The sequence below is a fragment of the Poecile atricapillus genome, chromosome 14 (genome assembly GCF_030490865.1).
Source record: "Poecile atricapillus isolate bPoeAtr1 chromosome 14, bPoeAtr1.hap1, whole genome shotgun sequence".
Classification (NCBI taxonomy): domain Eukaryota; kingdom Metazoa; phylum Chordata; class Aves; order Passeriformes; family Paridae; genus Poecile; species Poecile atricapillus.
The window spans coordinates 13,832,051-13,855,002 of record NC_081262.1 but is presented as its reverse complement, the minus strand read 5'-3'; the positions used below and the strand labels follow the sequence as shown (position 1 = coordinate 13,855,002).

At 56.1% G+C, this 22,952-nt stretch overlaps 2 protein-coding genes across 6 annotated transcripts in view; one reads left to right on the top strand and one right to left on the bottom strand.

The window, feature by feature from the left end:
• Positions 1-9,677, top strand: part of RNF216 (ring finger protein 216) — a 76,105-nt gene extending 66,428 nt beyond the window's left edge. For all 5 annotated transcript variants that reach the window (XM_058849750.1, XM_058849747.1, XM_058849749.1 and 2 more), the window contains 2 exons: positions 5,754-5,823; positions 6,288-9,677. In XM_058849750.1, coding sequence (XP_058705733.1) covers positions 5,754-5,823; positions 6,288-6,607 — 390 coding nt within the window. In that variant the 3' untranslated portion in view covers positions 6,608-9,677. The remainder of the gene's footprint in view (positions 1-5,753; positions 5,824-6,287) is intronic.
• A 1,518-nt stretch (positions 9,678-11,195) lies between these two features.
• On the bottom strand, positions 11,196-22,014 carry FSCN1 (fascin actin-bundling protein 1). Its single transcript, XM_058850051.1, has 5 exons — positions 21,127-22,014; positions 14,654-14,810; positions 14,052-14,173; positions 13,639-13,806; positions 11,196-13,547 (listed from the first exon to the last, which is right to left on the bottom strand). Exons 1-5 carry the CDS (start codon positions 21,947-21,949, stop codon positions 13,345-13,347), a joined length of 1,473 nt encoding a protein of 490 aa, XP_058706034.1. The 5' UTR covers positions 21,950-22,014; the 3' UTR covers positions 11,196-13,344.
• Between the last annotated feature and the right edge of the window lie 938 nt (positions 22,015-22,952).

Sequence of the window (22,952 nt, the reverse complement as noted above, 5' to 3'; positions counted from 1 at the left end):
TGTCCCTAAGCTGTAATCAGGCTGGAGTCCGATTTAAAAGTATCGGTGCAATATTTGCTGGCTCCGAGACAAGCTGCAGTCGTGCTGTGATGAGCAGCTTCGGGGGAGAGGCAGGAATTGTTAAATCCCTGCATTCCTTCTGGAGCTAATTGGTGCCCTGCACCCCTGTAGGAGGTACCAGGAGCCCTTCCCAGGAAGCTGCTTGGCCAAAAGTCCTGGTGTCCCCCAGTCCATGCAGGCTCTGGCTCTGCAGGAGAGGCTGATGCAACGATACCAGAGACAAAGCTCAGGAGGGAGCAGTGGGAATAAAGCTGTTAGAAAGCATCCAGAGGTGGAGGGCCTTGAGGGGAAGCTGTCTGATGAGTGGCTGAGGTTATTTGGTTTGTTCAGCTGGAGGAGACTGAGGGGCTTTTCAGGGGCTGCAGCTCCTCCTGAGGAACAGCACATGAGCAGCTCCAGTCTCTGCTCCCCGTGAGCAGGAACAGGACCCAGGCAATGGTCAGGGAGGTTTAGGCTGGAGATTAGGAAAAGATTCTTCCCTCAGAGGGTGCTGGGGCACTGCCCAGGCTCCCCAGGGAATGGTCACAGCCCCATGGCTACCAGAGCTCCAGGAGTGTTTGGACAACACCAGGCACAGGGTGGGGTTGTTGGGTGTCCTGTGCAGAGCCAGAGGTTGGACTTGATGATCCTTGTGGATTCCTCCCAACTCAGGACACTTTATGGTTCTATGAAATGGCTCTGGGTTGCAGGGGCTGTGTTTGCCCTGATTTTTAAATATCTGTAGCAAACCTAAGGCTGTTTGTGTGCATTTCATCCAGTTTTTACAAATCCTGGGGTGCAATGTGATGAATGCATTCTGGCTGTTTCGGTAAATGAGGTTCTGCTCTCACATGCATTATTTTGAATTTAATATTCATCTTTGGGCTATCAGTAATATTGTGCAGAGGCTTTTTTTTTTTTCTTTAAAGTTTTAAGATGTTTTCAGTAAACTCTTAAAACCCTCCCAAAGGCCCATCGTTAAAGTTCAAAGCAGAAGACTAATAATCATGAGGTGTTTGCAATTATCCTTCCTTCTGGTGTTATAAAAAGATGATGTTGAGAGAAGACTGTGTAAAACTTCAAATGCATCAAGGAAATGCATAAAGTGCACAGTGCTGCCTTTAGGATTTGGAAACGGGGTGGGAGGGAAGCTCCCCTAAATTTAGGATATGGGGCTTGTGGTGGTTTAGGGGATTTTTTAACTCCTATAAAACGCCCCAATCATAAGCACATGGTTTAATGCAGGGAATTCACAGAAAGCAATGGATGTGGAATGCCTGTTGCAAAAATAACTCTGCATTTCTCCAACGCCGGTGTGTGCTTGGTCCCCATGGCGGCCCCCCTTTTCCTGCAGCACTGCGGATGCCCTGTTCCAGTTACAACACAGCCTGCTTTTATCCCTGCTTCCTGCTGCATGGAGGAGCACGGAACAGCCCATGCCTGTTCTTGCTCAGGCTCTCCGCAGCTGATCTGGGAATGATTTGAATCAAAACCCCTTAGTCCTTTGGAAGCCTCCGTCGTCAAAAATCATTTCAAGTTTATTAGGAACGGCTGCGGCCACACGTACGTGGAGAAAAGAAAGCAGTAAAGAGGCAGAAAGGGGGAGGCAGCAGTGCTGAAGCACTTTCTAAAGTAGGGGAGGGGTTGCAGAGCCCAGAAATAGGCACCAGGACTCTTGTTTTCCCTCTTTTCAGGAGGTGGCAGCCACTTCCCGGTGACACTTAATAATTAAAGATAACGAGAAGCACAGGAGATAAAAACAGAGCTTTCAAAAGCTCCCTGGATGGCACTTTTGTTCTGGGCAGAGGAGGTTTTATTTGGGGGGAGGTTGTCTCTGTGTGACTTGCAGAGCTTTTATCTCCTTTGCTGCTGTATTTTCTCATTCCCAAGGGCAGTTTGTTTCTCCAGCAGCTCTTTCTGCTTGTGGCAGGCCCCGTGTGGATGCTGGGTGAGGCTCCTCTGCAGCAGCATTGTTGGAACAGGCCTCCCTGCCATGAAAAGGTGCCTCTCTTAGCAACCCAGCCCCGCTCCTCGGCTAATCCATCCACACACCGAGCCATCCGTTCTGCTGTGATTGGCTCCGTGCTCGCCGCATTCCCTGGATTCAATGGGAGAGGGCTGAAAGGAAAAGCCTCCTCCATGCAGAGAGCCTTTCCCAGCTGGGGGATGGCAAGGGCAGGCTCCCACACTGGCCAGGGATGAGCATTTGTTTGCCTTGGCTACAGGATGGGATGCACAGGGCATCCCACTGCTGGCTCTGGGGCAAAGCTTGCTCCTGTTTTGTCACTTGGAAACACAGCTGCTGCTAATGACCACGTCTGCTTTCTGCAGATAAAAAGGGTGAATGCATCTCAGAGATCCTTTGCATTTTCCTCTTGGCCACCTCCCTTCTCCCGTGATGCAGCAGAGTGTGGGGAAGGGCCACGTTGTAGCATTGCCCTGCATTTCTTCTCTGGGAGAAAAGCCAAGTTACATCTTTGCTCAAAAAAACTGCCCAGTGCTGAGACCCCCCCAGGGTTGGGAGGTTGCTTTTTTCTTTTTTCTTCTTTATTTCGATATTTTTTTTTTGTCTTGCTGTAGGCAAGGCAGCTGACAGGAAGATGACTGTTAACTTGACAAGATAAATGCCTTCAATCCACAGAGCCTGTGAACAGGCCATTAAAATTATAATCTAATCCTTTATTAAGGGACTTGAACCCGCTCAGGGAAACGGACACAAGAAGCTTTTGAAATCCTTCTGCAGCCTCCACCCCATGTGATGTTAAAAGGTTTCTCACCACAAAACCAGCCATAAGTGTGCTAATGAAATCTTAATTTTCGGTGTGGGTGCTTTACCCCTCGATGAATCTGTCATCTTTCTAATTACTGTGGTATTAAAAAACAGCCTTTGCTTCCAAAGAATTGGAAGTGTTTTGCAAGATTCACTGAAATAGCACCAGAACTTGTTTGTTGTGTTGTTTTTTTAAAAAAATTCTGACCTGCACAATATGTATTAGGCAGAACTTGTGGCATCAGCTTTCTTTCAGAACATCCTAAAATTATCTTGCTGTTTACATATCATCAATTCTTTTGTTCCATCTTTCCTAAATACTGCAGGTATTGAACAGTGCTGTGTATTCATCACTTGCCAAATTTAATGTCAGCCTCTTAGGTAGGAAGGTGCTTGTTGTGCAGTGCATTTTTTTGTTCTTTTGATATTAATGGATAGCAGTCTTTCAGAAATACTGGTAAAAAAAAATTCCAAGGTAAATCTTGGTATGTGGGATTAAGTGTAAGCACTTCTTAACCTTCCAATGTGAAAATACACTTTTATCAGCAGAGAAGCAACAGGGCTGATAAGTTCTGTTCTTGGAGATGTGTTTTGTTGTGGCTGTGCTGTGATTTGTGGTTTCAGAACTAGTCAGGAACTTGTCATCCTGATCCAGGTCTGTTCCTGGAAGGTTTTTGCATCCAGGGTGTGCTGTGAGCTGTGCCCCTCTGGAAACCCCCGAGGGGATGGAGCTGAGTGGGGTCTGTGGCTGCTGCACTTTGGGGGGATGTGGTTTATGTTGTCCCAGGGAGCTCTGGGGGTCAGTTTGGAGCTCTGGCAGATGGGGTTTGCTGTTCCCTGTTTCCCCCGGCGCTCTGGGAGCCGCAGTAATCGAATCCAGCATCACCTTGGGCGAGTGCAGCTGGCCCCAGCCCCAGGGCAGATGGATGTGTCCAGCCCCATTAGAGGGAGGTCAGCTGCAGTTTAAACTGGGAGGCTGGAGCAGCCCTGGCTGCAGAAGGGTCTGGTAAAGTTGTCTTTGATGTGTTCAGTTTTGTGCAGGACTGAGCAGAGCTGCAGTGTCAGGGGTGGTGATGGGAAGGGGGTGTCCCTGGGAAGCACCACTTCAGGATTAATCGTAGATTTTTGTTGGAAAGGACTTTAAAACTTATCTTGTTTCACCTCCTGCCATGGGCAGGGACACCTTCCATAATCCCAGGTTGTTCCAAGCCCTGTCCAACCTGGCTTTGGACACTTCCAGGGATGGGGCAGCCACAGCTTCGCTGGACAACCTGTGCTGGGGCCTGCCCACCCTCACAGGGAAGAGTTTACTCTGTAATCACTGACTTAGACTAAAGTAAAAGCATTTTGTTAAGTTAAAGGGCACATTTCTAGGCTTTAAGGGTGAGATTTATCCTTTGTGCAAGGAAAGAAGATACTGTGTGATCTTGCTCAGCTGAGCTTAAAATATATTTCTTGTCACATAAAACTTCAGGTGCCTCTTCTCCAGTCAGTGGCAATAAAATGGGAGTGGTGGCTGTGTCCATTTTCCAACAGCATTGCAAAATATAGTCTGAGAAGGAAAAAAAAATATAAAGTCTTAAAGCTTGAAACTAAGCTTTGAGAGTGCTGTTGGGGCAGCAAAAGAGCAGGGGATGTTTGGTTGCCTGTGGAGCATGCCCAGGTGGTTTTCCAGCCAGGAAAACCAATACTTGGGGGGTAGTTAGACATTCCATATAGGCTCAGAAGAGCCATTCTTCGGCAGCTTTTATAGAGATAGATAGGCTGTAATTAACATCCCATGTAAGCAGCCTGTTTGGGAAAGAAAAAATAAAAAGATGTCCTGGAAAGTCTTAATTTTAACCATCGAATCGCAGAATAATGAAAGGGAGGGAAGTATTGAGTTTTTGGCTTTCTGCACATTAAGATAACGTCAGTCTCCCAGGGAAACCTTATCTGGTGGTGGAGGAGGGGACTTCTCCACAGGCTTCCCAGGCTGCACATGTGCAGGACTGTCAGCTGGGGACTGGGAAGCTTAAAATCATTTCAGTGTAGCTGCATGCACGAAGCATATTTTGGATTTAGTTCCAGAGCACTCTTCAAAATAAGGGATATTTTTCACGTTAAGAGCGTTCAGGAAGAAATGTATGTGTTTTGGCAGTACTGAAATTAGGGTGACTAAAACAAGCAGAGTCTTGTGCTTTGTGGAGTACTTGGGGCTCAGGGTTCCAAACACTGTCCTGGAGGTTTGGCTGCTCTCCCTGAAATCTCCAGGTTTGGTTTCATCCCCACAGACATGCAGAAACTTACCTGAGGCTTCATTGCGTGGTTGGATCTCACTGATGCTCCTTTGAGTTAAGAGAACTGAAGGTGAGGAGAAGCAGAAGGACAATTTCAATTTCTGGCTTGTCCTTATGTTCTCAGTGAGCAGCAGCCCAGAATATTCCTTTATAACCTCTAGACAGACATTAAAGAAACATATTTCGATTTATGCCCTTCTCAGAGTTACAGATAAGATCTAAATGGCACCATTTAGCTACTAGAGCCAGGATTTAAGTTGTGTTAATTCCAGCAGTTGGGCCAAAAACTCTACAAGTGCTAGGATAATGTAAATATTTAATAGACTATTGCCATTAAAAAGATTAACAGCTCTTCAGAGGGGTGGAGCTGGGTCGCAGTTCTCTGGTTTCCATCAAGTCAATGAATTTTAGTGCTGATCTCCCTGGAAAGCTGATCTTGGTCATACTCCATAGAGTGCAGGTTATTTGTGCTGCTGCAGTTTCCTCATCACAGCTTTGCTTTTGGGTAAATCTAGGCCAGCCCCAAACGAGGACAATTCAGCCAAATTAGGCTCTTTTGGTTTTTCCCCATGAAAATGTGCTGAAAAGAAAAGCAGCACTGAGAGAATAGAAAGCTGCTGCAGCAGGAATTATCCCACAGCTTCTTGGTATTCCTTGATTTCTAGGAAGATGATGAGAAGATAATTCATGAGATTCAGAAGGAGGCTGAAGAGGAGCAAAGGAAGAAGAATGGGGGTAAGTCACCGTTGGGATCAGACTGAGGATGGATGATGGGGCAGCACAGGGTTCCCAGCTACTGATGGGTCTCTGGACCTTCACTGGATTCTGTTCCTCCTGGGAACTGGTCTGTTTTTAAAGTGCAGACTTTTGCTGGGATTGTGAGCAAGCACAAGATTTGTGTCCATCTCTCATGTGGCACCAGTGTTGTGGATGTCTCTGCTTGGTAAAGCAGCTGAGGGGCAGCAAAACCTCTGAGCTGTGTTGTGGGGGGAACAGGGGCTGCCCCACATCCCACAGAAGGAAATGTTCCCCCTCTGTGGGGTGGTGTTGGTGAAAGGAGCCAGGCTGGGGAGCTCATGGAGCAAGGGGCCAGCAGTGATGCTGTGGAATGTGCTTGGAATGGGGAATGCCGATGGCAAATGTCAGCTCGGGGAGCTTTGTCTGTGGGGTGACGGTGCTTTGCTCTCCTCCCCGTGCAGAGAACAGCTTCAAACGCATCGGCCCTCCCGTGGAGAAGCCCGTGGAGAAAATCCAGAGAATCGAAGTCATCCCCAGGCCGGTTCCTCAGAACTTCCACCAGCCCCGGATGCCCCCGTACCCCTTCGTGCACCCCCCGTTCCCTCTGCCCCCCGTGCGCCCCATGTACAACAACATCCCCCTCAACATCGGCCCCATCCCCGCTCCCTACGTGCCCCCCCTGCCCAACATGAGGGTGAACTTTGACTTTCCCCAGATCAATGTGCAGCTGGAGCACAACCTGCCTATGCACTTTGGCCCTCAGCCCCGACACCGGTTCTGACCTGCCCCCACCTCCAGCACTTGGCAGTCACTTGGCAAAAGCCACCCCAGAACGTCACCCCCTCCCCACTCCAGCCCCTCTGGGGTTTAGCCAGCAGCCAGGGGACTCCGTGTCCCTGCACTGCACCCTCTCTAGGGCTTCTCCAAACCTTTGCAATCCAGCATTTCAACCTGTGCTGCAACAGGGTTTGGTGCTACATTTCCTAGGGGTGGAATTCCCCCCCTGAGCTGGGCATCCAGATGTTTTATTTTGACAAAGCCAGTTCAGGCAGCTGTTGGGAGGAAAAGTGAGATTTTTTGGACACAGGGGTACAGCCATTCCTTGGGGAATTTCCAAAAATCCTGCCTTCCTGCTGGCCAGAGCAGCAAAGTGAGTCTTGAGGGAAGGGAGGAGACACTTGGCATCTGAGGAAGCGTGAGACCTTCAGGAGTGAGGTAACAGGAGGCAGCTGCCCCAGCCTCTCCTGCCTGTACTGAGGCTCAGGGCTGGGGTTCCTGTGTTCCCCAGCATCCCTCCATCTTGCTGGCACCTCCCAGCAGAAATGAATTGTTCAAAAGCAAGACAATGTAGCTTTTTTTGTGTTCCTCACTCTCCAAGTAGAGCAAGGGGTTGCAGCAGCCATCCCATTGCTGAGGTCTTGGTAGGAAGCCCAGGGCCATGTTCTGTTTGGGGGTGTTAGGAAGTGGCAGGAGATTTGGGCACCCAAGTTTTTGGCTGGACTGACCTTGCCCCCTTTGAGGGGCTCAGTTTTTCCCCCCAAAGGTGTGTGCCCCTCAGCTTCTGAAACGTGGCCTTTGCTGTTCTCCTCTAGCATCCCAAACCTCCCCCAGCTTCTGGCAGCAGTGCTCAGGCAGCTGCTGGAACCACCTGGAGCCAAAGCTGTGCCCTTTATTGCAAAAACTGCCTGGGAAACACCCAGATAGATGTGTAGGCAGTGATGTGTCCTGTGGTAGGAAAACTGGGAATTTTCCCCCTAGCTGCTGCGAGCTGGGAGCCCCCATACCCAAATCCTTACAACCCAATGGGCAGCTGGAGCCTCGTGCTGCAGGAAGCTGACTGCTTCCACAGCACCAAATAACTCATGAAAATGTGTGTGTCAGCTTAATTGGCTTTGGGAAAGCGTGTTAAAAGTTAAACCTGAGTATTGCTGGGCTTAGAAAGTGAGGGAAAAGCAAAACTTCCTTGTGAGAAGTGGGGGGTGCAGTGCTGGGCTGTGGGAGGAGGGTGGCACAAAGCCCTTTCTCCACAGCCCTTGGCTGTTCTGTCTGGTACAGGCCCCATCTAGAAAAGAAAACGGTTGGAGTGGTAAAAAAATCCCTCTTCCCAGAAATGTTGGGCTGGCTTTTAGCAGCCCAGTTGTTCTGATGTTCTCCAAATGTTTTGTTCTGGCCTTCATCCTGTTCTGTCCTGCTGGGAACTCTCTGGGTGCATTTCCCCTCCTGTCATTTCCCCCTGTATTTCAGCATCCAGGTGTTTTGTGGGTTTATTTGTTCTTTCAGGTAAAATTCCCTGTCTCCACCTCACAGCTTCTGCCAAAGCCCCACGCGCAGCGTTCCGGGAGCTCGGATCCCCTCGGGTGCGCTCAGAGCGCTGGGCTCGGGGTGTCGGTGGGATGCTCCAGGTCAGGGGCCTGGGACAGCATCTGGGGCCTGCTGTCCCCAGGAAGGTCTCCCAGACAGGAGGGAGGACTTCCATGCCTTTTGGAGCTGAGTGTTTTTCCCGTTGCCTGTGGGGCAAACATTCCCTGCAGAGCCCTCTGGCTCCTCTGTGCCGTGGCCTCTCTAGCATTAATAACCAACTGATATCCCCTTGCTGCTGGAATTTTCTATTTTGAATTAGTTTATGCCTGGCAGCAGTCTGGGGGCTGCAGGAGCTTTATCACTTGCTGCTCAGCTGGGCTTTGACCAGGTTTAAATCCTGCCTTGCATCAACTGATTCCTGCAGCAGCCAGGAGCAGGAATCCTGTTGGATTTGGGGAGGGAGGACTTTGTCATAGCAGCTGCTGAGAAAACAGACCCAGGTCAGAAGAAGCAGTGGTGGCTTCCCTTATGGAAAGGGAATTCTGTTTGTTTAATAGCTGAGATTTTCTGGGCTCAAGGGCTGGTCTGGATGAGCCCTCCAGGCTCTCTCCAAGGCATTTGCCTTTCCTGGTGGGTGCAGGAAGCATCAGGCAGTGGAGGGGAGGCACAGCTCAGCTGCTGAACCAGTGGCCCAGGCTATGAAGGAAATAGGATGGTCATCCAGCAAAAAATGGTGTTGCAGTCCTATCTGTGTGTGTCCAGGGATGTGTGGGCATGGAGAACAGAGCCGAGGCAGAGGGAGGTGCAGATGTGGAGCAGAGGGGCTGGAGAAGTGTCAGCAGAGGTGGCAAGGAGAGGTTGTGGCTGTGATCCATCGGGGTCACTGCTGCCCTGGCACAGAGTCATGGTCCTGGGGGAGCCTGGAGGACACAGAGGGAAGAGAGGGTTCCCTGTGTCCCCTGCCAGAGCCAAGGGCTTATTTGTGTCCAAGAGAGGATAAATCAGTGCCTGATCTGTGATGTGCATGTACAGCATGCCCAGCACTGCTCCTCTCCCCGAGGAAACACCCATTGCACCAAAAACTCGCAGCCCAAGCATGTGGCTGCTTCCCCCCTCTAACCCAGGATATCTCAAGTTGTTTCTGAATCTGTGTTGATTTATTAAAAAAAAAAAAAAAAAAGAGAAAAAGCCCAAAACTTACTGAGCCACCCAATCCAGCCTTGACCTGGTCTCTATCTCCTGCATCCCACTTTCCCTCCTGCCCCACAGTCTTTGGAACCATTTGTTTAAAGGTTTTGAAGGCAACGAGGAGGTTGCTGTGCCCTGGCTGATCCCATAACAGGTACTTCTCACAGCTAATTGCAGTGTCCCATTTACTTGCCTTAAAGGTGGAGAGAGAAACTTAGTATTTGCACTTAGCAAAACGTTGTATTAAAAGAAAAAAAAAAAACAACTGTAAAGATGTGCATGTTCTGCAACTTTGTATAACAATAGTTGAAAATAAATAGGTGGTTTATTAAAAAAAAAAAAAAAAAAAAAAAGAGAAAAAACCAAAAAATATTTTTCTTTACATTCTGGTAGTAAACAGTTCTAATATTCTGTGTGTAAAAAGTTCCTGTATTATATTGTAATTTGAATTTTTGTAAATAAATTTGTGCACTCTGGCTTTCACCTGTGTGCTTTTCTTACAGCCATGACCTTGTCCTCCCATCCTGCCTGTGCCCGCCTGGTGCTGGGACAATGCCAGGGAGTGGGGCCAGATCCCAGCCTGTGCTGATGAAAACTCCCCAGGTTGCAAGGCAAGAACCCATTTGACCCTCCTGGAACAGTTTAACCTGTTCCATGTGCTCTCGTGGAAGAACTGGATGGGGATAGAAAATGGTTTCCAGTTGCTCCTTTAAATGGAAACCAGGGTGGGGGAAGGCTGAGGGGATTTCCCCTCTTGCTGGAGTGGTAAAAGCAGAATCCAGCCTTGAGGGGAGAAAAGGAAATGTGTGCTGGCAGCTGGGGAGAGGGGAAGGGGGAGAGTCCTTCCTGCAGCTGCAGAGCCCCTGCCATGGGTGGGCAGAGCTGCCTGCTGCCCTGGTGGCTGTCACAGTGGTGTCACAGCCAGGCTTGCTCCTGCACATGCAGATGTCACAGCGAGGCCATCAGTGCTGCTCAGCACTTCCTGCACTGCCCTGATTGCTTTCTCCCTGTTTATAGTCAGGGCTACACATCCTTCCTTCCTTCCTTTGGCCCTCGCAGGGCTCACCCCACCATGTGATGGTGAAGGTGTCTCTAGGCACTGCCATCCCCCTGTCCCACTGGGATGTGTGCCTGGGGGGAGCTGGGCAGCCCTCCCCATCCCAAACCTGGCTTTTTCCAATCAGCTTTACATTTTCCGAGGCAAACAGGAGCGGGTGGGTGCCCAGCCAGGCTGTGGTGGTCAGGGCAGGGGAGCTCTGGCTGTTCTCAGTGCAGCTGCTGGGGCTGCTCTTGGTTGAGTTTCTGGGCTGGTTTCAGTTGTCTTGGGAGGGCTGGGGCACATCGTGGCTTCTTTGGCAGGACGTGGCTTGGGCTGGGCTTCCCTCCTTAGTCCTTTATCTTGCCCTTCTCCACATGCCCAAGTAAAAGAAGCCAATTGCTGCCCCCCACCCAACCATGCACCCAAACCCCCCATCCCAGTGCTCCTCCCTCCCATCTGGGCCATCCTATGGATGTGAAACACCTGAGTCAAGAGAAGAAGCTCTGTAGGGGCACAGCTTTGCTGCTGGCTGCGAGGGCAGCAGAGCTGGTTTGCTCTCATGGATGGGTCAGAGGTGGTCCTGACCCATCCATGGGTCACCCACCCCCAGATGCCCCTGGGCTCAGTGGCTTCAGGCTGTTGTGAGCATCTCCAGAGGTGACCCAGCCTCCAGCTGGCTTTGGCCTTACACCTCTTTGGAGCCTCTTAGTCACCATTCCCCTTCTACCATCCTCAGCTCTAGAACCAGCTCAACTGTTGTCAGACAAAGGCTCCACCACCCCAAATCTCCACACTCAAGCTCCTGCCTCTTTAAAAGGCCGTTGCAGCCCCAACAGACCACACATCAGGTTGAATCCGAATGCAGGTTTTATTTTTTAATTCATCTTTCTCCATTTGAAGCTATTTTTTTTTTTAAGTTATACAAATGGCACTTACAAAAAAATAATAATAATAAAAAAACAAACAAACCCAAAACTTAAATTTTCAGAGTGAGATGTTTTCAGAGAGTCACGACACCCAATAAGAGGAAACAGGAAAGATGTTGACCTAGTGTCACACGGGAGAAGCCGGAGCAGGAATTACATGGTTGGGACCGTGACGGGGATGGGGAAGAGGCGACACGGGGAGGGGGTGAAGGCCAGCGAGAGTGTGTGCCAAGTCACAGGGTCACACAGGGCTTCAAGACACTCGGTCCTTCGAGGGGCAGCCCCTCCTGGGGGGACACGTGGTGCCGGGGGGCACGGGCAGCCCCTGGATGTGAGCGCAGAGCCGAGGTAGAGTCCCAGCCGGGATCCCCTGCGCCCGCCAGGGACCCCAGCCTGGAGCTGTCCCCCTGCCTGGGGACAGCTGCTCGCTCTCCCAGCTGAATTTAGCACCGAGCTCCTGTGGAGGGGAGTCCCTCCTCATGGCTTTAAGGCTGACAAGCCCCTGCCTGGCCTCCGGCAGTAGGGACCGGCCCTGGTTTGGCACGGCAGCGATGCCGAGAGCACCCTTGGCGTGGGGTGGGACCAGCACTCCCCCTCTCCAGAGGGGGCCCACGCAGGAAAAGGCTCCTTGGTGTGTTTGTAGGGAGCAGATACCGGCCCTGGGAAGGCCCCAAAGGATAAAGTGCCTTTCAACACCCTAAGGAACACGCAGCATCACCCGTTACAGACAGCGTTAAACTCTAATGCAGACCTAGTACAGACAACAGCTGGTCACACAGTGCCATGGAGAGCATATATAAATAGAGACTAACAAAAATACTGTTTTGGTCTTTTTTTTTTTCTTTTTTTCCTTTTCCAGTAGGGTTGTGATTCATGAGAGCCCAGCCCAGGTGCCCTGGGGGTGGTGGGACCGGGAGCTGCCCCCTCGGGGTGCCCGCGGGAGCGGACGCTTCCTAATTCAGCATTAGGTGTTCAGTGATTCACTTCACTGTTCCAGTATTTTACGAGAGAGAAAAAAACAACATCAAAGGTACTGAGCAAATATCACTGTGCAAAGTTTGCTAAGGAACTTTTCTATTCTGTAAACCAAAATCTGCAGTTTATGCTTCCAGCCACTGCCCCAGGGAGATCACGTTGGCCAGCCCGGCTCCTGCCAGGACTGAAGCCCGCCAGAGATGGGCTGGATGAAGCCCCCACCCTGGCACGGGCTGGCTCTGTGTCCCCCACACCCTCCCCTCCACTCATGGCAGCAGGACCAGCCTCGGGACAGGCTGGACCCACCATCAGGGTCTGGGATGCTCCTCCAGAGCCAGAAGCACAAGGAGGGGTGGAGGGACAGGAGGAGCACGGGGCTCCATGAGATGAAAGGCTGAGGCTTTCCAGACAGGATCACCCTAAGGAATCATTTCCAGGTGTTTGGGGAGGGGCAGCTTGCTGTCCCTTCCACAGGGATGTGCTGGCACACGCCAGCCCCATCCCCAGGGATGCTGTGATATGAAAGGTCACCTCTTACAGCTCAGCTGGGGATGAACCTGCCCCACAATCCAGGAGGGGAGAGAAGCTGCTGGGACTAGCCAGCTGAGCCAGCTGAGCCCAGCACCATCGCTCCACCCCTGGCTGGAGCAGGGCAGGGCAGGACGGATGCTCCAGGGACACTGGCAGCACAGTCTGAGGCTGTGCCAGTGCTGATATGGCAGAAGCGAGCACAGAGGTGATCTTATTCCCTTTTTATAATCGAGGAGAGGAAAATAAACTACCTAAGGTGATGCTCAGGGCCAGGAGGGGGATACAGCCATTTCCAAGCCCAGCAAACCTGGAGGGAGGCAGGGATGGGGGGATAGAGACAGACCCCTCTACAAAGCTACAGGCAGGCAGCCCCACCACTTTTCCAGTTCTTACAGGGATTTACGGAGACCCACCTCCCACATAACGCACCAACTCTATGGCAGGAGGGAAGGGCAAGCCAGTCTGAAAATCCTGTTACAGAGAGGAGAAACAGAACCCAAAGGAAAAGAGGACAGGAAGGGAAAGAGAAGTTGGCAACGGGAGGTACCCTAAAGTGCATTAATATTCCCAGAGGGTGGAGGCGTCGATGGTGTCGGCCGATGCCTTGAGCACCCCGGCGTGGTCGCCCTTCAGGTATTTGCCATTGATTTTGATGGCCACTTTGTTATAATCGCAGAACTCAAAAAAGAAGTCCACGGGGGTGTCGCTGCTGCTGGTGACGGACGATTCGTTCCCCACCATCCAGTACTTCCCAGTGGTGTCTGCAGGAGAGGGGACACAGCGGCCTCATGAGCCACCACGGGGACCCCAAAGGCCACCGCCCCCCAGCCCGCAGCTCCCCTGGGGACTCACCCTTGATGTTGTAGGCCCCGTCATTGAACTCCAGCTGGAAGACGTCATAGGAGGAGCGGTTGGAGTCCAGGGTGCCGGTGACCTTGCGGCAGCCGATGAAGCCGTGCTCGCCGCGCAGGACGATGATGGGCCTGTTGATCAGCTTCATCACGAAATGCTCCGTCTCGCCTGCACCGAGGGGACAGGGGCTGTGAGAGCAGCCAGGGGGGCACAGAGCCAGACCCCAAAGCTGGCAGGCAGCGGTGAGGAGCAGGGGCTGTGCCCCTCACCCATTTCTCACCCACCCATCTCACAGCACATCAGTCACTAAGAGAACTTATTGCCTTAGCATCACTTGGAAGAAGAGCTTGGTTCTGGGGGGACCTTTTTTCATCCCCTGCTGCCCCAGTGTGGGGTCCCCAAGTGTCCCTTACCCGCTGTCTCCATGGAGGCTGCCAGCTGCCCGTTCTTCTTTGCTGTCACGTACTTGCCGTTGGCAGCTTTCAGGGTGATGCGTTTGTCGCACCACTCGATGTCAAAGTAGCAGCTGGCGTTCCTGTGGGGCAGAGAGGACAGTCAGCGAGCTGTGAGGGAGGGTGACCCTGCCACTGCCACCCTGCTGGCTTGGAAAGGGCCACGGCTGGATCAGGAGAGCCTGATTCGATCTGTTTTTGCAGGATGAACTGTGTTGTGGTGGCCATCCCGCTGGGAAGCCCTCGCCCCGCGGGTAGGAGGCAGGCAGGCAGCCAAAGGCACTTTTGGGGTTTCCGCGTGGCTCTCAGGGTTGAACTGCAGGGCAAAGCATTTCCACAGCCCCAGCCAGTCAGGAAGGATTATGTGGCCCCAGGGACTTCCAGAGCATCGTGGGCGGCAAGCCCCAACCCATCCCCGGCTTTCCCAAAATGCACCGCCTCTGCTGGGAAGAGTTTGGGATGAGCACCCAAGCTGGAAAATCCCCCTTGAATTCCCCTGGGAGATGCAGAGGGTGCTCTGAAGCCCAGGCACCGCCCTGAGCTGCCGGGGACAGGGGACTCACTTTGTGGAGGCGGTGGACTGGATGCCCCCGTTGGAGGTGAGGGTCCAGTACTTCCCGGTGTAGGTCCGGAAGGCGCATTTCTTGGTGTCCTTGTTGATCTCCAGCTGGTAGGTCTCCTGGTCCCCCTCCTCGTCCTGGTTGGCCGAAAGGTCCATCCCTACAGAGCAGAGACAGATGGAGATGGGGGGTGGGACCACAACCGGCCTCCAGCAGGTCCAGAAAACCCAACTGAGAGGGGCTCCTGCTTCCTGGGTGAGCTTTGGTGGCTCCCAAATCCCTCACACGGATCTCCCCTCTGGCATTTGGGGTTCAAATCTAGGTTTTCATTTGGTTATTTGGTGTTAAGGTCCTAAAGGAGGGGTGGCCAGCCGTGAGCTTCCACTCCTGACTCAGCAGCTCCATCACAATGAAACAAAGACCAACGTAGATATTTTATAAGGAAAAGGGCTGCAGTTTTTCCCAAAGGTGACAGCCAGGTTACCCAGCCCATTAGCAGAGGCCACCGCAGCACCCATGAATCCCAGTTTGTGGCATGTTTAAGAACCATGACAATGTTTTTCATCCCCACTTGTCACATCCCACTGGGGCGGTGAGGTGTGCAGGGACAGGAGGCTCAGGAAAGCCCGAGGGCAGCCAAGCCTTTCCCTGACTCTCCAAAACCATCAGCACTGGCCTGTCCCCATCTCTGCCAGCCAGGATGGCCCATCCCTGCTCCCAAGGGGCCAGAGACAGCATTTCCATGCAGAGGAGGATGCAGCTGCTCCTGGGGCCACCGGCCACAGCCCTGGGCCACCGCCAGCCACGTGTGCATCCACCTCAGGCCCTGAGCACGAGCAAACCTGCTTAGTCAGGACTAGCGGGGCCAAAACTGCTCCAGAGCTCTCCAGCTTGGTGGATTTCAGCCTAAAAACACTTTGGGGACGTGAGCCACAAGCTGTAGCCAAAGCTCTGTGCTGGATTTTGGGGAGGGAGTGCAGAGCTCAGCCCCACTACTGAGCTTTGTGAAATGGGAGTTTGGTGGAACTGGATGAACTTTCCAGAGCCAAACACACCTGCATCCCTCCCTGCTGCATGGGTGCAAAGGGTTCATGTCCACATTCTGTCTAGTTCTGCTCCTCTCACTAAAGTGAAGACGTGGAGGGGCTGGAGCACGTCCAGAGAAGGGAAAGGGAGCTGGGGAAGGGTCTGGAGCTGGTGAGGAGCAGCTGAGGGAGGTGGGGGCTGGCCACGTGTTCAGCCCCTCACACCTCCACCATGCATCCCACTTTCTCAGCTGCTGGGGTTTCAAGGCACTGGAAGCGTTTCTGGGGCTGCAGTCTCGGTGGCCCCACGGCTCTGGGAAGCCACCAGGAGGTCCCACCAGCTGCACCCAGCTGTCCTGCACACTCAGCTCCCTGGGGCTGCACATCCCCTGTCCGTGTCTCCCATCAGGCCCCATCCCAATGCCCAGGAGCAGCCTCTGCTTTGTATATCCATCACCCCCCTTTCCCAAAGGGATCAGGTTTTGTTCCCAAAGGGATCAGGCTTTGAAGGCATCACTTTGTGGGCCATAATTTTATCTCCCACATCCCACTGGCCCATGAATTCCACCTGTTCACAGTACCCCTCCTCTCAGCAGGCAGCCTCCAGCACCTCTTTCAGCTGCACCCCTGGCAGTGTTCAGTGTCAGGCTGGATGGGGCTTGGAACAATCCAGTCTGGTGAAAGGTGTACCTGCCCAACCCATCTCATGATTCCCCTGATGGACACGCAGCCACCCCGGTGCTTCACTCCCCAGGGTATTTGGGCAAGGCAGGGGGCGGTGGGTGCTGATGGCCACCAGCCCAGCCCCACTGGCCACGTCCTCGGCTCCCGGAGCCATCCCACAGTCGCCGCCTCCCAGCGCTGCCGGGGGCTGAGCTGGTGCTTGTGGGAACATTTGGTTTTGATTTTGCATCCTGGCGTCAGGCAGCTCCAGCCCCAATCCAGAGCTGTAAAACAGAGAGAGAGGAGCTCTGCGGGGGCTCACGGAGAGGTTGGGCTGTGGGGAGGTGACCCTGGGGGACACAGCCCATCCCTCAAGGCTGGCTGCACCCCTGGACCCCCCAAACCTGTGAGAGCTGTGGGGGAGGAGTGGGGCTGGTGCTTCCCCTCAGTGACTTTCCTGGGAAGAACTCTCTGAGCTGCAGGGCCAGGCTGGGCAGAGCCAGGGGCACTCCACAGAGCAGGGCTGGAGACAGGACAGGGAGTGCCAGGAGCCTCCAAACACAGCTCCCTCTCCCCAGAGACCCCGGCACGGAGCACAGTGCACACACCGGCCTCCCCACCTCTCTGCCGGCCCATTTTCCACACTCATGCCTGGAAGGACCAGGAGGGTCTCCCACCGCCCCAAAAGCAGCGTGGGGTTGGGTTACACATCTCAGCACAAAGGAATGCGGCTACAGCCAGGGCAGGAGGAGGCTTCAAAGGGCTGGAACTGAGCAGCAGCGGGATGGGGGAAACCGCAGGCAGGCACGGGCTGCGTGTGAGGCTGCAGGAGCACGGTGGGTCCCTCAGAGATGTCCCCGTGTCCCCGGGGAGGAGGACAGGCTGTCCCCACCGCCACCCCCGGCCGCGCTCTCCCGCAGCGCCCGGCCCGGCCGCTCCCACTGCAATCACGGATTAATTAACGCTCTCGGTAAATTTACAGTCTGGAGCTGGCACTGCTCTTCCTGACCTTGACGAAGCTGCTAATTACAGCTGGAGGCAGGAGGGGGCCGAGCACACGGCGGCTCTTTGGGAGGGGGGTGGAGGAACGCCTGCGCACCCCAAAATTCCCGGCGTGGGATGTGCTCCGGCTCCGTCTGCGGATCGTGGGGAGAATGCAGAGCTGGGGAAGGCTGAGGCATGTTTTCCCCCCAGGGTTTCCTAATGCCGAGTCCCTGGACTTGAGGTGCTCAGACAACAGGAAAGAGCTCCTCGGCTGCCGAGGTTTGCAGGCTCGTGGGTTTGCAGGATGGATGCCGGAGCCCTCGCTGCTCTCCAGCCATGACTGTGGATGCACCGGAGGCCTGAGGCCATCCCAGAGCAGGCACACACCTTCCTGTACCTCCTCCAGAGCTGGGCCCTCTGAAGGAGCAGAGTTTGTTACAGCTCTGTGGAGCTCCACACCACGAGAGGCTGCAGACCCAGCGTGGGGGCACATTCAGGGCAGGACGAAAACTTTCCCTCTGCACTCAGCTCACACAGAATTATCTCCCAAGGGCCATCCTGGGATGCTAGTGAGAGCCAGAGGGATGAGCTCCATGGAGAGGAGAGCGGCTTTCTCATCCTCCAGCTCTCCTTTCAAAAACCCCACGGTTACAGCTGCAAACATCCGAGCCCGGGTTGCTCCAGGGCACTGCTGGCAACAGGGCAGGACCTCAGGATGGGCCTGGGATGCCAGCACAGGTCGGGTCTGGGTTCCCTGTGGGCTCTGGCACCTCCACCCAGCGCTGCACCCACAGCCGTGCTCAGAGACTGCTCCTGCCCCCTCCCTGCCCTTCAGCCGGGCTTACCCTGCACCCCTGCAGAAATCCAAACAGGTTTTTGTGTAAATCCAGCAGCCTGGAGCACGGGGAGCCAGCAGCTCCCCTGCTGAGGGTGCAGCCCTGCAAAGGGGTCACGGGTAGGGGTGAAACATGAATTTCCTGAAAAACCCACCCCCTCCCCTTCCCTGTGGATTTCCTGTGGCTTTGTGGTATCCCCCAAGTGTCAACAGGCCACTTGGCATCTCCAGATGAAAAATCTACATCCAAGCCTTGGTGCCCCCTGCCCTGGAGCCGCATCTTCCTGCCTTGCCGTGGCACCGAGATGAACTGGGGGGGAAAATCCGGCTCAGCCCATGCCGGGAGGGGTCCTGGCCCCAGGGCAGAGCTCCCCACTGCCAACACGGCACGTCCGGGCTCGCTAGCCCTCCTCCCCAGCTCCCGTTTCCTGGAATTCCTCACTCCCAGCCAGCCCACCCTCTCCCAGCGCGGGCAGGGGGCTGGGGCTCACCTCGGCCGGGCGGGGGCTGCCAGGGGAGCAGCGGGGAGGACGCCAGAGCTCTGCCCCCGGGACCCTGGAGCCCACAAAGGGCCCTTTGTTGCCGCAGCCGGGCTAGAAAGGAGCCATTGAGCGGGGAGGAGGCTGCTCCTGCTGGCAGCACCGCTCCCTTCGGGCTGCAAACCGGAGATGGGAGCTCTCAGGGAGCCCGGGGATCCTACCGGGGCTGGAGGGGTGCCAGGGATACCCGCAGCCCCTGTGCCGGGGCAGAGGCAGCGCTGGCACCCCTCCCTTGGTGCCCCGGGAGTGTTTGTGTCGCGGTCCCCTGTGTGCAGGGGATGCTGACACCGGCCACCCCCGGCACTGCGAGGAGACTCCAGGCCAGGAGCCGACTTGGCACTGGTGGGACAACTCTGTTCCAAAGCTGGATCCCAGCCAAAGGAACCACAGGAGAACCCCATGGACCCATCCCTGCTCCTCCCATGGGGCAGAGGGGGGACAGCCACTGCCATCCCTGCTCCCTCACTGACTCCACACAGGAACAAGCTGCCTTGTTCAGTCACCCCCTGCCCGCATCCCGCACATCCCGCATATCCCGCACATCCCGCATCCCCAGGGGCCACGGGAGCGTTTGCCAGCAGCTCGGCGCTTATCAGCCCGGCGGGGAGAAGGGCTGTCTGGAGCCGCTTCCTCCGACGGCTGTTTCTGCTGCCTCTTGGTAATCTTGGGACGCGGCACTTCCACAATGGGAGGAGGATGAGCCTCCAGCAAGCGGCGGCTCCCAGCCTTTCACTGCCATCGGGAAGGATAAACCGCGTGGAAACGGCTTCTCCAGCCAAAACGGCCTCGAGCGAGGATGTGCAGCCCCAGCGCGGCCCTTCCCGCTGTATTTTGCTTGGAAAGGGGCCGGACACAGCCCTGAGCCCTCTGTTGCTGGGGAGATTTGTTCCCCCTCCTTCCTGCTCCCCCATCCCTTCCGAATTAGACAAAGCCGGAGGGTGGGCCAGCAGCATTCCCACCCGCTCCGTGGGGTCCCCCGCCACCACGGGGTCCCGCACCGCCACCGCTCCGTCCCTCACATCTCCCCCCACATCTGGTTTCCCCATCTCTGGTGACAAAGGGCTGCAGCAGCCCTTCCCCCACGGCGCTGCGGCAGCCTCCCGCCATCCTCCCGCCACCGCCATCCTCTCCTCCTCTTCCCCAAATCCCCGTGCCTGGCAAAACAATCCGCACTGCCCATCTTGGCACATTTCGTTATTAATTTTTCATGGGCTGCTTTGCCCCCGGACAGGAGAGCAGCAGGGAGCTCCCCGCACGGATCTCAGTGAAGCAGCAGCCTTGCAATACAACACACACACACACACAAAAAAATTCCCCGCTGTCCCTCCAGGCTTTGCTACGTGCTCGCACCCATCCCGCAGCCGGCGTGCGCCGGCCTGACCTGGAACGCCGGGGATGAGCCCCGGGGCACCCGCGGCACACAGGGGGGACCCCCGGCATGGCACAGCGGGGACCCCCGGCTGCGGGGCTCGGTGGCACTCCCACGTGCCCGGGGAGCTGTGAATGTGACCGGATCCCGGGTGGCACCCGGGACCGTGGGGAGGGTGCGGAGGGACGGCCGCCTTTGTGCGGGTGGGTGCAGGATGCGGGAGTTCTGGCAAAGCCCTTTACGTAACGCTGCCACCCGAACCCGCACCCATGGGAAACTCCGGCCCTCTGGGGGGACCCAGAGCCCCCCGGGGGACCCGCAGCCTCCCCGCTCCGCTGGACAAATGGCTCAGCCGTGCTCGGCCGAGGGGGAGATTGGTGGAGGCTTTGTTGGGCGAACAATGAGCTCCAAAGGAAGGAAGGCGAGGGGTACAGCCCTGCCTCCTTCACGGCGAGGGAAGACTCCATCCACCCCCTCCCAGCCCCCCTCCCTGTCCCTCCCTGCACCCCAAAGCAGGCCCCTCGCCATCCCTGCCCCCCCGGGAGCCCTGCAGAGGCGATGGTGCGGGGATGGGGGTGCCGGAGGGATGGGGGCCCCCAGGCAGGCGATGCGGAAGGGATGCGGGAGGGGGAAGGGGATGGGATGTGGGAGGGATGCGGGGGGATCGTGATGGGGGTTTGGGGGAGGGACCGCGGGCAGCCATGCTCAGGGGTGCAGGGGGTGCCCGGGGGAGATGGTGGCTTCAGGGGAGGGGTTTGAGCAGGGGGAAGACGCCACTACGGAGACGATGGCAGAGGGATGCAGGGGGGCACCCTGTGGGGTGGCTGCTGCAGGAAGGCGGCGGATGTTGGGGGTGGGGGGTCAGTGCTGCGGGGGGACCTTTCCGAGGTGTTGCAGGGGAAGCGATGCCGCAGGGATGCGAGGGGTTGAGCGGGGCGGGCCATTCCCGAGGGAACCTGGTGATACCCGAGGGAACCTGGTGATACCCGAGGGATGCAGGAGAGCGCCCTGGGACTCCGAGGTGTCCCGTTCCCCCCGCCCGCAGCCCCCACCCCTCTTACCTTGCCGGGTGGAGACATTCCTATCGTTGCCGGCTCGCAGCACGACCTGCGGGCAGCTCTGCTCCAGCGCGAAGAGCTCGTCCTTGCCCACCTTGGCGCTCTTGCCCGCCTTGAGGGTGCCGCTGGGCCCCGAGGGGGCCAGGTAGCGGCCCTCCCCGTCGCGAAAAGCCACCTTTCCGCAGCGGAATTCCAGCGTGAAGGCGGTGCCGGGCTCGGCGGCGGGGACCAGGCGGCCGTCGCTGCGGAGCAGGCGGTGGTCGCAGCTCTGGAGGCTGTACCGCTGCTCCACGAACAGGAGGGTGATGAGCGCATCCACGCCCCAGGGCACGTCGCGGTCCACGGCCAGCTCGTCGCGGCGGGGCCCCAGGTGCGCGTAGCGCTTGCGGGCCAGGCTGTACAGGTTGGCCTGGGGGTGCATGGCCAGGTGGACGCTCCACTTCTCGGCGGCAGAGACGGCGGGGGCGAAGCAGGAGAGGCGGTCCTCGGTGCCGCCAAAGAAGCGGCGGTGGGGCTCGGACTGCAGCGACCACCGCCCGTCGCCGTGGGCCAGCACCAGGAACCGGCAGTCGGGGCCCGGCTCCTCGCTGTCGCAGCTCACCCGCCCGTCCTTGTCGGCCGCCAGGTACCGGCCCAGGTGGCTCTTGAGCAGGACGGCGCTGGAGTCCTCCCCGTCCTGTTCCAGCGTCCAGATCTGCTTCTTCTTCATGCTGGCGGCCGAGGCGTTCACCTTGAAGCCGAACGCCTCCGCCGTCAGGTACCGGTTGCTGCAGTTGATCAGCCCGAACTGGATCTGCACCGGCTCCGCCGTCCCGTTCGCCGTCATCCTGCCTCGCCGCCGACCGACACCGAGCGACCGACACCGAGCGAACGACACCGAGCGCCGCCGCCGCGCCCGCCCCGCCGCCGCCGCCTTTATAGCGCCGCGGCCCCGGCACCGCCTCCCGCACCCCCCGCCCGCCGGGGCCGGCCCCGCCGCGACCCCCGCCCGCCCCCCGCATCTCCGCGGGGCCCCCGGCAGGGCAGGACCCCGCCAGGCGCAGAGAGAACCCCCTCGAGTGGCTGGACATCATCCCCGCCTCCCTCCTGCGGGACTCCCCTGCATGCAGAGACCCTTCCCTGCATCACAAAAGCTCCCGTCAATTGCAGGATCTTCCCACGCTGTAAGACCCCCGGTGTATAACGGGATCCTTCCACGCATTTCAGGAGCCTCCTTGAATTGTGGGACACCCCCCTGCGAGTCCCCACTGCATGGCAAGACCCCTCCCTGCATTTCAGGAGCCCCACACAATGCAAGTCCTCATCTTGTGACTGCTCCAAGCACAGCAAGAACCCCCTTGAAATGTAAGACCTCCCCATAAACTGGAGGATCCCAAGACCTTTCTCTGCATTTCAAGGAGCATCCATGAATTGCAGGACCTCCTCCTCCAGCACAAGTTCAGCATGGAAAGACCCCTCCAGGAAGGGGCCCCTCACATTGCAGGGCCCCCAAACATACATAGCAAGACCCTGTAAAGCAAGACCCCTCCTTGAATTGCAGGGTCCTACAGGTTGTAAAACCCCCTAAGTACTGCAGGACCCTCCCCATTATGAGACCACCCTGTTGCACTGCACAACACCAACTTGAACAGCAAGAATCCCTCTGACTGCACATCCCCATCCCACTCCAAGACATCATGAGACCCCCCTGCACCCCTCTGTCCCTCCTGGGCTGTTGGCTGTGCCTCAAGGCTGTGGGACACATGGGGAGCAGGGTGACGGATGCCGTGGCCTCCTGCCATCTCTGAGCCATCCCAGCACCCTGTGCCAGGCACCAGTGAGGCTGGAGC